Source organism: Podarcis pityusensis (assembly GCF_964106645.2).
Source record: "Podarcis pityusensis genome assembly, chromosome: 5".
In the NCBI taxonomy this organism is placed as follows: domain Eukaryota; kingdom Metazoa; phylum Chordata; class Lepidosauria; order Squamata; family Lacertidae; genus Podarcis; species Podarcis pityusensis.
Window position 1 is genome coordinate 68,721,185 of NC_138032.1, and position 14,334 is coordinate 68,735,518.

The following is a 14,334-nucleotide window of genomic DNA, read 5'->3' on the forward strand; positions in this document are numbered from 1 at the left end:
CACCCCTACAGCAATCCATGAAACCATGAAATTATCAGTCCGTTTTGAGCTACCCAGTAATGCCCTACAGTACACTTTTTTGTCTGCAGAAGCCTAGCGACGTAGGAGAGTTTTCAGCGCTATTGATGAATAATAATAATAATAATAATAATAATAATAATAATAATAAATTAAAGCTCTTTCCCCCACTCTACTCGCCCCGTTACGTAGCATCACACCCCTGGACATGTTTCCTCCTGCATAAGGAGCCCCGCTGTGTTCGATGGGCAATTCCGCCGCGCGCGCGCCCCCGGAAAAAAACCCTTTCCCAATTAATTCAAGGCGCTAATTGTCCCCCAAGAGAAAAGGAGAGAGGAGGGGATGGAGCCGGGTCTCGCGCCTGCGCATTCGCCGGGGGGCGCCGCCGCTGCTGCTGCTGCTGTGCCCTGCCTCACGTACAGCTCGGGCGGCCGCTTCCCTGGCCGCGCTCCGAAGGGGCCGCCTCCCAGGGCCGGCGGTGGGCGGGATCCCGGCCCGCATAAGCATTCCGAAAGGGGCCTTGCTGCGTGCAGTCCCGGACCGGGCGGAGAGGCGGACAGGGCTCAGCAGCGGCAGCAGGAGCAGCAGCTTGGGCGGCTTTCCTCCGAGGTGCGTGCAGGGGCTTTTCTTCCCATTTCCCACCCACTTCCCCCAACTCCTGGTCGCGTGCATGGAAGGATCTTTTCCCATTCCTTTTCCCACGGGAAGGGAAATAGCTGGCATGCCTGGCTTTGCAGCAGCAGCAGCCGCAGCAACCGCAGCAGCTAACTTCCCCATAAAGTATGTCGTACTTTTTATTTTATTTTAGGCATCGATTTTTTTTTTAAAAAAGCACACAATCCCCCTAAGTGTGCTTTTAACAAACAGCCCTCCTTTGTGGCTGCTTTGCTGGGCTCCCCTCTTTGCTTCCCCCACCACACCGCCAAAGGCATGTTGCCGGGATAAGTCCCCTTTCGCCCTCTTGCTGGGGAATCTGCCCGGCTCCCTTTCCACCAGGCACTTTCTCTTCCCTTTCTTTTACGCTGCTGAAGAGTGCGATGGACTTGGCATAGCGCTCTCTGCCCCCTCCCCTCAAAATAAAATTGAATTTTTTCTTTTTTAAAAAAAGTTCCTGGAAATATTTGCCTAGTAGCAACTCGCCCAGGGCAGCCCAGTCTTGTCAAAATTCTTGCACAGATCCGCCCACGTCTGTGCCCCAAGGGTTTGGGGCTGACGTGGATGTGGGTCTTCCCCCCCCCCTTCACCCTTAAGATTGCTCTTAAGTCTCTTCAGCCACTGAGCTTCAGAGGCTGTTCATTTTGCCCTATAATGAGTGGCATGAGTTTCTTTAATCAGTAGCATATCCTGAGAGTAGTATAGGAGAGAAACCTGATTCCTTCCTTCCTTCCTTCTAGAATCTCCATCTCTGGCTGTTACTCATTGAGCGGATGATATTCATCCAAGTTTGCATGCGGTGCTTCTTCTTATGATATCAGTATTCATGCAAGGCCTAACAGTTGAAACTTTTAAAAAAACAAAATACATGACTTAACCAGAGAATAAGTTTTACTTAGCCAAACATGCCTTAGTTTCCAGTTATTTCTTAAGCATGTTATACAACTTGTCCAGCAGGATTGGTTTGTGCGGAAATTCCTCAGCAAGCAATGGTTACCTCTCTCCCTTCCCCTTTGTAAATTGATCTCTTTGCAAATAAGAGGGTACAAAACTGCAAGAAGGGACTGAAGAGCCAATAAGAAAGAGGGCTGTTTACACAGAAAGTTGACTGTTTCGATAAGGCTCTGGTACTTTCTGTTAGACTTCACTTGGGAAGATTTTTGAGATGAACGAGTGTCTGTTACGTGAGTGGGGGAGGGTGAAATACGTGGCAGTAGCATTTTTTTCATCAACCTTTTGCTCGCTTCACAAACTTTTGGAGAGAAGCTATTTACGCTGACTGGTTGCTCATGCTTGCTAAGTATGAATAGAATGCATTTCTAAGCAGCTCACACAGACATGAAAAAAATCTGTGCTTCGATGTAGGGGATATGCAGAGTCGGGGGTTTTTTGGCTAATTTTATCAGGGACTGCGCTACTTGATCAGCATTCAAATGTTTTTGAGTGTCTGAGGAGTATTGCATCACACTTGGGTCATTCAAAAGTTTGCCGAAGTTACTCGAAGTGTAAATATGAGACTTCAGCAGTGAAGTAAAAGTGGGTTTCCTGAAACTCGTGTGGCATAAGAGGCTTTATGGACAAGAGATCCCGCATCGACGTACACAATATTCTCTTAGCAGCCAAGCTGATTTAAATTGCTAGAGGCAAGCTGTATAACTTTTTTTCCTTGCATAAAATAATCTAAAAAGACCACCTAGCAAAGGCTGTGCTACGCTCATGCCACCCAATCACTTCCATACTGGAACGGGGTGCAACTCTTGAAACAGTTTTAAAATACAAAGGTAGGTAGTTAGGTGAAGAAGACACTCCGTGTCTTCTCTAGTTGAACTGTCCTGGGAGAAGTTTCATGAGAATGAAGGAAGCATGTGAAGAAAACATCAGCGACTGCTTCATCTGAATTCTCTCCTACTCTCCCACAGGCCCTATATTGGAAGGGTCCTAATCGCTTGCTGCATTTTGGTATTAACTTATTGCAGGTGTGGAGAACCTTGGGCCCTCCAGATGTTACTGAGCTACAGCTCCCATTAGCCCCAGCAAACTTGGCCAATGGCCAGAGGGGTTACGGGAGTTTTAGTTGTTCCCCCGTACCTGATTTATTGTGATTACATTAATGTATTTTGATTTCCCTTGTAAGAGTTTTGAAAGGATTTGTACCCTTAAAGTAAACAAGCAATGTTGCAATTTCTGTTTACAACAGGGGCTTAATCTCTTTGGGAGGCCCAGAAAATAAAAATAAAAACCCTATGTAACCCACGTGTGCTGTTTTACAACTACTATGTGTTTTACCCAGCTAAGTTTGATTCAGAGTGGATCATTGAAATTAAAGGACCGAGGTTCGTCACGTTTAGTAACTTCAGTGGGTCTACTACTCTGAGTAGGACTAGCATTGGCCACAAACCCTGTATGTTCAGTTTAGAAAAGTTCAAAGTGTGAAGCAGGATGTGATAGGTCTGCTACAGACTGTGCTAAAGCAAACACTAATGATGCTCCAAGAATTTTATTTTATATTCTCTGCTAATGAATGGGAGGCATGTCCAGCTTCTAATTGTCCAGTAGCAATGATGGAAATGATTGGGAACATTCCATGTGCTTCATTGTCCAGCTGTTTAATACTGTATGCCTGTGCTGTTCTTAAAAACGTGAGTATCCGTTGTATAAGTGTGATGCGGATTCAGATGGGATTTACGGTATGTCTGAGACCAAACAATATAACAGACATTTTGACTGATAGCCCATTGCTATGAATGCACAAATGTTTCTCCCTGTTTTTTTAAAGGGAAGCTTCCAGTGCCCTGACATTCCTGAAATTATTTCATCTCTAAGAGCTGGATAGTTAACAGTAGCATCAGCTTCCAACTTCAACATAACTGAGGCCTTCTTCTAAATATAAAATACTACTGGGAAGTTGTATTACCCTGAAACTCTGCTGCCTGTCAAATTATCAGCCTACTTATTGCCTGTCACAAATACACTAATGTATTTGTGGGTTTTATTCTTACTTCTGAGGTGAATTTTCGCAATGGGTTATGTGGTTGAGATTCGCATGAATCCCAGTTTTGTGAAATTACTCTCCACAAGCCTTGGTAATACATTAGAAAACTATTTTCTGTTTGTTTACTGGCATGGCAGTAATGCCACCTTACCTTGAAAGGCCACATTATGTGTCCATGTGATTTTCAAACCACTTGGGGATTATAAACTCACAGACTTGAGTAAAACATGTACTCTGGGGCTGAGGCGGGCTTCCCAGCTGGTTGTCAGCTACCCTTCTGTGCCTCTGTGGATGGAAGAAAATTGACCTCTTAGCTTTGTCTTGATGCACAGGCTCAGAAGGGGTATATTAAGGCAGGGATAGAGTAGGCAGTAGAGAGCTAAGTGCCTGAACCAAGCAAGGGCTCACTAATATTAACCAGGCAAGGATGTGGATGAGCAACACTCACTCATAAAGAGGTTCGGGTAGAGAGGATAAAGGTAAACCAGGGGACATTGACAAAAGCAGTTGGATGGGAATATGGATGTGGTTGACAGGAATCTATCTGGCCCTAAAGTTCCAGACAGATATGTATTCTAATTAAGAGACTTTCTCATTGTATCTTTCATATTAGTTGGTAGAACTCAACATCTCCTTCCCTCCAGACACTGACATGTTGTTTTTATTCTGTTGGTACCTAAAAGAAAATTTTCAGGAATGGCTTTGCATGTGTGGGAAAGCATATCAGCACCCTTCTGGTCTTGAATTGCACATTTAACACAATGCAGTTGTACCATTTATTGTAATGCAATTGTTGCATTGGAGGTCATCTTGTCCCAACGCCCTGACAAATAGACATTGTGTTGCGGCAGCAGAATGACCTCTCCTCTCTGCCTGCTGTGCACTGTTCTGGGGGTTCTGCTTATGCCACAGAGCCAATTTCGGGGGGGGGGGATGGGAGCACATTGGGGAAGGAGAGGGGATAAGCTGGCTCCTGCTAGTGGAACTACTTAGTTGAACCCAGCCACCAGGGTCCTTGTCTGGTTATTTCACAACATTTATTTACCACCTGTTTGTAATAAAGCATCAACACTACAGAACTTGACTTTAAAAAGGACAGAGGCAGTACGTTGCTTTTACCTTTAGCACTCCTAAGATTAAACTCCAGGATGCTTTGGAAACAACCTCCATGCTCTCTTCTTGATTTACAGAAGTAGTGCAAGCACAGCCGGTACAATCAGTAGCTCTGGGAAACAGCTGGTACTCAAGTCCTGCAGGGGAGATGACGCTCATTTATGCTTGAAATGTTACAAGCCCAGTTTGCTTGGTGACAATCCAGAGGTGTTGTTTGCACATCTGCCAAGAGGCTTGGCTGCCCAGGTGGTTTCTTGTGCGCATGGTTCTGTTAGAAGCATGTAAATGGCTCCTTTGGTTGGTTCTCAAGAGCCTCGTAATTGTTAAAGCTATGCCGTATTTTTAAAAGTGCTGTTTTATTTCTCTTTCAGGCGTTTGTTAAGGCAAGAGCAGAGCAGTAGAAAAATGATGCCCACAAAATCATGTTGCCTTCTAGTCCTCTGTGTTGTGCTTCCCTCTTCATATGCCCATACAGATTTCTTCACTTCCATTGGTGAGAATACTTTTGAGCAGAACTGTCAAGCATTTTTTAAACAATTCAGCAATAATGATGCACAAGTGGTTCGTTCAGTTGCGTTGTTCATTTATAACATTTATGAGTTGCCCTTGATCTAGTGAAGACAATGGAGCTATAATGTGGCCAACAATAAAGTCTAAAAATTTAATAAAAATCAGAAAAATGCCCACAGATAACTTTGAAATGTGGCAGCAAAAAGTACCCAGGTATCAGTAAATAGGTACAGTGGTACCTCGGGTTAAGAACTTAATTCGTTCTGGAGGTCTGTTCTTAACCTGAAACTGCTCTTAACCTGAAGCACCACTTTAGCTAATGGGACCTCCCACTGCTGCTGCGCCACCGGAACACGATTTCTGTTCTCATCCTGAAGCAAAGTTCTTAACCCGAGGTACTATTTCTGGGTTAGCGGAGTCTGTAACCTGAAGCATATGTAACCCAAGGTACCACTGTATTCAAAAGCACTGAAACAGTGCTGTGCTTAGCAAAAGAAGAAGGTAGTAGTACTGAACATTTCGGAGAATAATATTTGTATTTTATTTATGAAACTATTTATTAGTAATACATACTCATGTATTCAGATCTGCTGGTCATGCACTCAAATTGGTTAAATGTATAATATTTAATTTTATTTGAGACCTTAGAATTCTTAGAATCATAGAGTTGGAAGAGACCACAAGGGCCATCGAGTCCAACCCCCTGCCAAGCAGGAAACACCATCAGAGCACTCCTGACATATGGTTGTCAAGCCTCTGCTTAAAGACCTCCAAAGAAGGAGACTCCACCACACTCCTTGGCAGCAAATTCCACTGTCGAACAGCTCTTACTGTCAGGATGTTCTTCCTAATGTTTAGGTGGAATCTTCTTTCTTGTAGTTTGGATCCATTGCTCCGTGTCCGCTTCTCTGGAGCAGCAGAAAATAACCTTTCTCCCTCCTCTATGTGACATTCTTTTATATATTTGAACATGGCTATCATATCACCCCTTAACCGCCTCTTCTCCAGGCTAAACATGCCCAGCTCCATTAGCCGTTCCTCGTAAGGCATCGTTTCCAGGCCTTTGACCATTTTGGTTGCCCTCCTCTGGACACGTTCCAGTTTGTCAGTGTCCTTCTTGAACTGTGGTTTATTTCACCTAACTTAACCTTGCCAATATATTGGGGAAACCCTTTTGCCTGCCGCGTGTGGCAATTGTTACAAGTTTACTTGGGTCACGATTCTAGCCTGAAGAGAGGAAGAATTCATAAGAATAATATTTATTTGTTTATTTATTTATACCCCGTCCATCCGGCTGGGTTTCCCCAGCCACTTGGGCGGGCCCCAACAGCAAATGGCCAACTATACGGTTGCTCTTAGAAATTAGTAGTCCTATTGACTTAGAATAGCAATTCTACTGACTTTTCAAAAAGTAAAGTGGCCCCAGGGAAAGGTAATTTGCACTGTTTATATAATATAATTGAAAGGAAGATTTTTTTGCATAATAGCTAATAAATGGAATGTGACAAATATTTGACGCTTGAAAACATAATTCCAAACCCAACCCTTCTCAGTTTCCTAAGCCTATGTGAAACTAGTAAATGGCAAGGATATTTCAGTTGGATGTTTGCTTTATGGTGTTATATTCATGATTTGTTGTTTTATCAGTTGGGGGAACAACTTGGGTTTCAAAGTGGGGAGGTGACTTGCTTTTCCAGAAGAGTGGGAAAGGTTATGAGTCTTCTTACCATCTCAGTATCCACTTCTGAATTCCCTTTTCCTTGGCTATTCATATCAATATTGTGTGCTACAGAAAGCAATTTGGGGAGGAAGGGAATCCTTGATAGCATAAACTTACCAGTAATTCTTAATGTGTTGTAAAACTGCCATTGAGAAATTCTCTAATGTGGAAAAATCACAATCCACAGGGAGAGAGTATAGAGTGATTTTGCAATATTTGCAAGACATTAGTTCAGAGAAACAGACTGCTGCCTCGCAGCTTACATTCTACTTGAGACATATTGGTTAACTTACTGTCAATATATTCTGATTACATGGCAAAACTAATTAAGAATAGCAGGGAGAAATATTTCCCTTGCACCTTTTTTGTAAGAATTAGAAAGTATAAAGTAATTGCAAACTCCTTGTGCATTTGGGTTTGTTGGTTGTTGTTGTTGTTGTTTTTTAAAGCATATTGTTAAGATTTTGTAATTGATCATAGACATAATGAGGGAATTAAACTATCTTTTTAGGTCACATGACAGACTTAATTAATACGGAGAAAGACCTGGTGACTTCGCTAAAAGACTATATCAAGGCAGAAGAGAGCAAGCTGGAACAGATTAAGAAGTATGTACAGGCTTTAATACTAATATTTAGTGGGTGACAAAAAATTTGCCCCAGGCCAAATAATATATGGCTTTTTGTGGGCAGAGGAATATTTGCTATTTCTGCAAAATGTTGGCTGTAAGCCATCCAGAGTTTAAATATGGGCTGTGGATAATAAAAAGAACTTTACTTCCTTTACTTCAAACCTTTGGGGAAAGTACAGAAATGTATGTATACATGCATGTATGTATGTATGTATGTATGAATAAATAAATAAATGTACCGTATTTTTTGCTCTATAAGACTCACTTTTTCCCTCCTGAAAAGTAAGGGGAAATGTGTGTGCATCTTATGGAGCGAATGCAGGCTGCGCGGCTATCACAGAAGCCAGAACAGCAAGAGGGATTGTTGCTTTCACTGCACAGCGATCCCTCTTGCTGTTCTGGCTTCTGAGATTCAGAATATTTTTTTTCTTGTTTTCCTCCTCCAAAAACTAGGTACGTCTTGTGGTCTGGTGTGTCTTATAGAGCGAAAAATACGGTACATTATTTATTCAGTTCATTAATCACTTGATACACAGGGAATCTCCAAGTGACTTGCAACATTTAGAATGTAGAGAAGAAACTATTAAAAACTAGTCGCATTATGAGCTAACTTTGAAAATCTGTGCTTTTTATTTATCTTTAGACCGTGCAGTTTATTTTTCTTTTAGATCATGAAACAATACAAGGTATCCGATGTCAATTCACAGCATTAACGTTGGCACACGGAAAGTGACTTAGTAAACATATTTAGGTTGCATTTTGTCTCTCTAGATGGGCAGAGAAACTGGATAAGCTGACAGACACTGCAACGAAAGACCCAGAGGGGTTCTTGGGGCATCCTGTGAATGCATTCAAATTGATGAAGCGACTTAACACAGAGTGGAGTGAGCTGGAGAACCTAGTCCTGAAGGATATGTCTGATGGTAGGCTTTTAAAAAGCTGTTGTAAAGGCTCACTTGCATGCTGAGAGCTGTGTGGGTAGTGGATAATTCAGTGAGCGGTGGGCCAGAAAATCCCTGGTTTCCGTTCTCTTTAGCCACTTTAGTCTCCTAAAAGGTCAATAACTTCATACTGAGGAGACCTGAAATCTCAGTGAGATTTGGGATTTTGTATCAGCAGTAACTCATCTTAGTGTTGTGATACCTGCTAGAAGCCAGACGTCTTTGTGATGAATAGGAATAGAGTTTCAACACTGTGCTGTGTGTTTTTATGACAAGAGTGAGAGGAGGGGAAAACCAAAAATTCAGGTGTAATTCACTTCTGCACCACCTTGTTTGTTACCCAGGTGAGGGGGCCACCTTTTAAATAAACCACGGAACCAAAGAAACTAATTCAAGTCCAGTATCCAGGAGAGACCCAGTATTTATTAAAACTATTGCCTTGCTAGCCAGCTGTTCAGCTGCTAGTTGGAAGGACTGCCCCGTGGTATATCAGAGCAAAGCTCTCTCTCTCTCACTCACACATATGAAGGTTTACTTGATTTTTTTGCTGTATTCAGAGATGTGGAGGGACAGCTGATGGGTAATATTATCAGTTATTGAGGGATGTTATCTAGAGATTAATTGAGAACACAAGCAGCAATGGGTTCATCTTGGACATATCTTATAAGGGGAGTGGGAAGCTGGTTTTGGAAAATCGTATTAAATTGAATTAATTTGGCAAGATTTGTAATAATTTGGAAAATCAGTGAAAATAATTGGCGTAAAAAATAATAATCAAGGAGATGCCGGGTTTCACCCTGGTGCTTCACCTCATGCCTTATTCTCCCTGCTCCTTCCTTCAAACACACCCACCCACCCCCTGATTTCAAGCATCCCTCGCCGCACTTGAGAATTCTATGATTCTAAGAGCTTCTTTCTTTCTTTCTTTCTTTCTTTAGGGTTCATTTCTAACATGACTATTCAACGCCAGTATTTCCCAAATGATGAAGATCAGACAGGTGCTGCCAAAGCTCTCTTACGGCTCCAGGATACGTATAATTTGGATACAGACACTATATCGAAGGGAAATCTCCCAGGTAAAATTTTGGTAATTTTTGTAAGTATTTTGGGGGAAACTTTTAAGAAAACTACTTTGCAGAAACCAATTGAGGGTGTGGGTGATTAGGGAGGGAGAGTTTGTTTCACATACCATATTAAACCATGGTTTGTTGCTGAAAGACTGACCCTTACGCCCACCTGTACCACTATTTTCCTTCCTCTTCCCCTCCCTTTGCTTGCATGTTTTTTTTTTAATTACTGGCTTACTCTTTTGCTCAAACCATAGCTATGATTTGTGTTCAACTTCCGAATCACTGCAGAGGGCAGGCAGTTAAAGTCTATATTACTCCCATGCCAGGATCCCAATGCCAGGTCCCCTGCAATTTGTGTTGTCAAAAAAGGGTCCATTAAAATTGTTTAGGCAATGCATATTGCAGGTTCTGGATTGTGAAACAGTAGGGGACAAAACGTTACAGCCCTTCTTTAACCCCCTTTTAGGGTCCGAATCCAGATTTGGCCCTTAGTGCCTGTTTTTTGCATTGGACCGTGGCAAACACTCCTATTGGAGCAATTGGGATTAGTTTCCCACAGTACAAATAGCAATAGTGTGTTGTTGTTGACTGAAAGTGTGAGGTGCCCCACCTGTGTTTGGTTCTATTACCCCTTGGGGAATGTGGCCCTCTCAGGGCAGGGGGAGGCAGATTCCACACCCTAGGACTTAGGAAACACAACAGTTTAGTAGGGCACACTCTTTGGACTGATTGTCTTGGTGGTCTTTAGGATCCCTGTCTAAAAACCACTGTCATTATAACATTAAATGGTAAATGCACTAATTTACAGTAAATTACAGCCTATACAAAAATTAAGTAGCTATAGTTAGCACAAATTTTGTGCAACTTTTGTTTTTTCCGTCATAGGCTTTGTAAGGTGTCATTAATCACATAATAAAAATAGACAAATGCAGTTTCAGAAGAAGAAGAAAATCAGTGCAAATGATTCAGTAATGCAACCTTGATTCAACATTATTGGCTTCTTGTTTCCTACAGGAGTGAAACATAAGACATTTCTAACAGCTGAGGATTGCTTTGAGCTGGGCAAGATTGCATACACGGAAGCGGACTACTACCACACTGAACTGTGGATGGAGCAAGCTCTAAAACAGCTGGATGATGGAGAGGTTTCTCCTTCCATTGGCAAGGTTTCTGTCCTAGACTACTTGAGTTATGCTGTGTACCAGCAGGGGGATCTGGAGAAAGCCGTGATGCTTACCAAGCGTCTTCTTGAGTTGGGTATGTTAAAGAACTTGTATATTTCCTGTGGGTTGCAATAACTAATTTTGTGCACTAATTTTCCTGTGCACCAAAGATCTGTTTGCTGATTAGTGCAATTTCTGCTTCCTATCTCCGCGCCCCCCCTTTTCTCCTGGATGGTTTGGAAATCTTCCTGAGCAGTGTGGGATGGGAGGGGGCTTCTGAAGGAGAGAGGAATTGCTACCAAAACAGGTTTTGTCCCTGCAATTTGTTAACTTAAGGAAGTCCCTAGAAGGACTTCCCATTCCCTCTCGTCTCTCCAGCGAAGTTTTGAAGAGGTACAAATGGCTGCAGGTGGGGAGTGGGAAACTTGCCTTCCTTTTTTTTAAAAGTTAATTTATCTCGGGGTTAAAGGCATTGTTGTGAACTTCTTAAATAGGAAGGTAAAGGTAAAGGGACCCCTGACCATTAGGTCCAATCGTGACCGACTCTGGGGTTGCCGCGCTCATCTCGCTTTACTGGCCGAGGGAGCCAGCGTACAGCTTCCAGGTCATGTGGCCAGCATGACTAAGCCGCTTCTGGTGAACCAGAGCAGCGCACGGAAACGCTGTTTACCTTCCCGCCGGAGCGGTACCTATTTATCTACTTGCACTTTGACGTGCTTTCGAACTGCTAGGTTGGCAGGAGCAGGGACTGAGCAACAGGAGCTCACCCCGTTGTGGGGATTCGAACTGCCGACCTTCTGATCGGCAAGTCCTAGGCTCTGTGGTTTAACCCACAGTGCCACCCGCGTCCCCTCTTAAATAGTAGTTGTCTTCAAAACAATAGCTTTTCCTAGTACCAACAGCAGTGGTGTTCTGTATTGGGCAACCGGGAGCAAGATAATCCGGCTCTGCTTCCATTAGCTGATAGCTTTTGTGCATTCAAAACAAGTTTGAACATAAATCAGATCAATTCTGAATAGGTGAGGGTTGCATGCAGCTGTATGCTCCTGATGGCATAAACGGGAATGCAGCAGGGCTTAGAAACCTCCCTGCAGCTTGCTGCTCCTGTTTGCTCTCCCCATTTTTTTCAGACATACTGAGACTGCAATAGACCCATTTCAGATTGTCATTGCGATTCTGGAAGGGACTAATGTATTCTCATTGGAATCTGATTCAGATGTGGGGAGCCTTCCAAAAGCCAATCCCCCCATGTCAGTTCCTGCTCAAGCACAAGTTTTAGATTCCACATCTTCTATTCTAATTTATATTACTACTATTGGTTTATATGCACAAAGACTTATTTACCCAGGCGTTTAGCCATTAATTAATCTATGGCTTGCTAAAGCTGGGGTGGGGGGGTCTGTTATTATGATTATTTTATTATGTTGTCTGATACTATGATTTTTATTACGTTTTTATTATTAATGCTCTGTAATGTGTTCTTAATGTTGTACACTGTCCTGAGATCTTTTGATAAAAGGTGGTATATAAACTGAATAAATAATAATAATAATAATAATAATAATAATAATACTTTATTCTTTGCTTGGGATTGTAAAAAGACAAAGTGACACATCTCTTAACGTTCATTCTGATAGTAGCAACTCCTGTTTTTCTAGCATCTTTTCCTAAAACACCCGGATTGCCACGTTGGCCTGCAATACATTCTTGTTATGCTATCATAAAATACTTGTTGGAAATGGTGCATTAATTCATGCAAGACTTTGTAAATGTATATCTGCTATTGCACCGTGCTTTGAGTAGGATCAGGTCTTTACTGCTGCTTGGTGCGTAATGACCTTCTGTTCAACGTGTTAGTGGTGGTTTTTTTGTTTTGTTTTTGTCAATTGTAATAGTGTGTAAGTGTCTAAAGTTTCACTTTTTTGTTACAGAGTTAAACTACCAGAGGGGTCTTAAACAATATGATAGTGCACCAAGTGTTTTCTATTGAGATTTTCACCTCAATCTTCGTGTCTGCTTCGGTCCTTTTTGTTGTTGTAAACTTTCAGAGGTAGCATATGTGGTGACGTCCAATCACTGTTGGACTCCCATTACCCCTGGGCATTGGCTATTCTTGTATCCAACAACAAATAGAGGGTAGCACATCAACTACATTTCTAGCCTTGTCTGTGCTAGTGTAGTGTTACAGTTTCACAAAAAGTGTATCTGCTGGAAGAGTGTTTCTTGCAAACATCTAGAGCTCAACAAACATTTTTCCTAGTAGTTTAAAATTTCTACGAGCATAGCTGTAATACAGCCCTAGTTTACAAGGATTGGAGTGATTTAAAGAAGCATTCATTCATTCTGAGTTGTTTCATGGAAAGATTCACAACTACTGTGAAAATACCACTCTGTCATTTGTTTCTTTGACTTAGGAACTTCTCCCTTTAATGGGAATATGCAACTAAAACAGCTGGCAGAATATGAGTGAGTTAGAGGTTGGCAATATTCAGATTTAAGCGTATGCTTAAAAAGAAAATGAAAGTTAACCATGAAAAGCAAGTTTGTTGAACGGTTAGCCTTTCACAAAGGGGCTCATTTCTTTTCCAATAGATTCAGAACACCAGAGAGCTAATGGCAATATGAAATACTTCGAGTACATCATGGAAAAAGAAAAAGAAAAAGAAGCAAACAAGTCTATTGCCCAAACCGATGGACAGACTGACAAGGAAAACAAAACTCAGAAAAGGGGACCTGCCAAAGATTATCTTCCAGAGAGACAGAAGTATGAAATGCTGTGCCGTGGGGAGGGTCTCAAAATGGTAATTAACATCTTTTATGTACAGTTTATAAAAATGGCTTTGAAATAGATGGTGAAAATCTGCTGGTACAGCTAGATAGCTATATCGTTTCAGATATTTATGCATTTGTTTACAAACTTTTAAAAAACATTTTGCTTCTTGCAGACACCAAGAAGACAAAAGAAGCTTTTTTGCCGCTATTACGATGGGAATGGGAATCCCAGGTACATACTGGGCCCTGTTAAACAAGAGGATGAATGGGACCGCCCTCGGATTGTTCGCTTTGTTGAAATAATCTCTGACGAAGAAATAGAAACGGTCAAAGAGCTTGCAAAACCGAGGGTAAATAAAGAATCTCCATCTGTCCATGATAACTTAAACGATACTACAAATGCCTGAGCTCTCCCGGCCAGCCTTGTTTTCATGATGGCACGCTTTGCTTTGGATAAGTCTGTAATAAAATATTCCCTCTGTATGGCATTAGGAACTGACACTTTAGAATAACTCTACGTTAGAGCACATGCTGCAGCATAAGGAATTCCCTGTTCAATCCCTGGCATTTTAAGGTTTTTAAAAAGGATTGTTGTTTTTAAAAGGTGAGCCACTGGCTATCAAAGTTGGCTTAGGTTCACAAACAGTCTGACCTAACTTCCTCTGCAGGTCTCAGCAATTAAGCTGGGGAGGACTTTTTGTGGCTGGCTGTGAAAGACAATCCTGAAAAACTATAGTGCGGGACTTGACA

At 42.0% G+C, this 14,334-nt stretch overlaps 1 protein-coding gene across 1 annotated transcript in view; it reads left to right on the forward strand.

Moving 5' to 3' along the window:
- Positions 1 to 345: 345 nt before the first annotated feature.
- The window catches only part of P4HA1 (prolyl 4-hydroxylase subunit alpha 1), a 30,598-nt gene continuing 16,609 nt past the window's right edge, over positions 346 to 14,334 (forward strand). The window contains 9 exon segments of the mRNA XM_081004723.1: positions 346 to 393; positions 395 to 627; positions 5,149 to 5,270; positions 7,519 to 7,615; positions 8,410 to 8,561; positions 9,518 to 9,655; positions 10,664 to 10,906; positions 13,405 to 13,613; positions 13,758 to 13,934. Coding sequence (XP_080860849.1) covers positions 361 to 393; positions 395 to 627; positions 5,149 to 5,270; positions 7,519 to 7,615; positions 8,410 to 8,561; positions 9,518 to 9,655; positions 10,664 to 10,906; positions 13,405 to 13,613; positions 13,758 to 13,934 — 1,404 coding nt within the window. The 5' untranslated portion in view covers positions 346 to 360.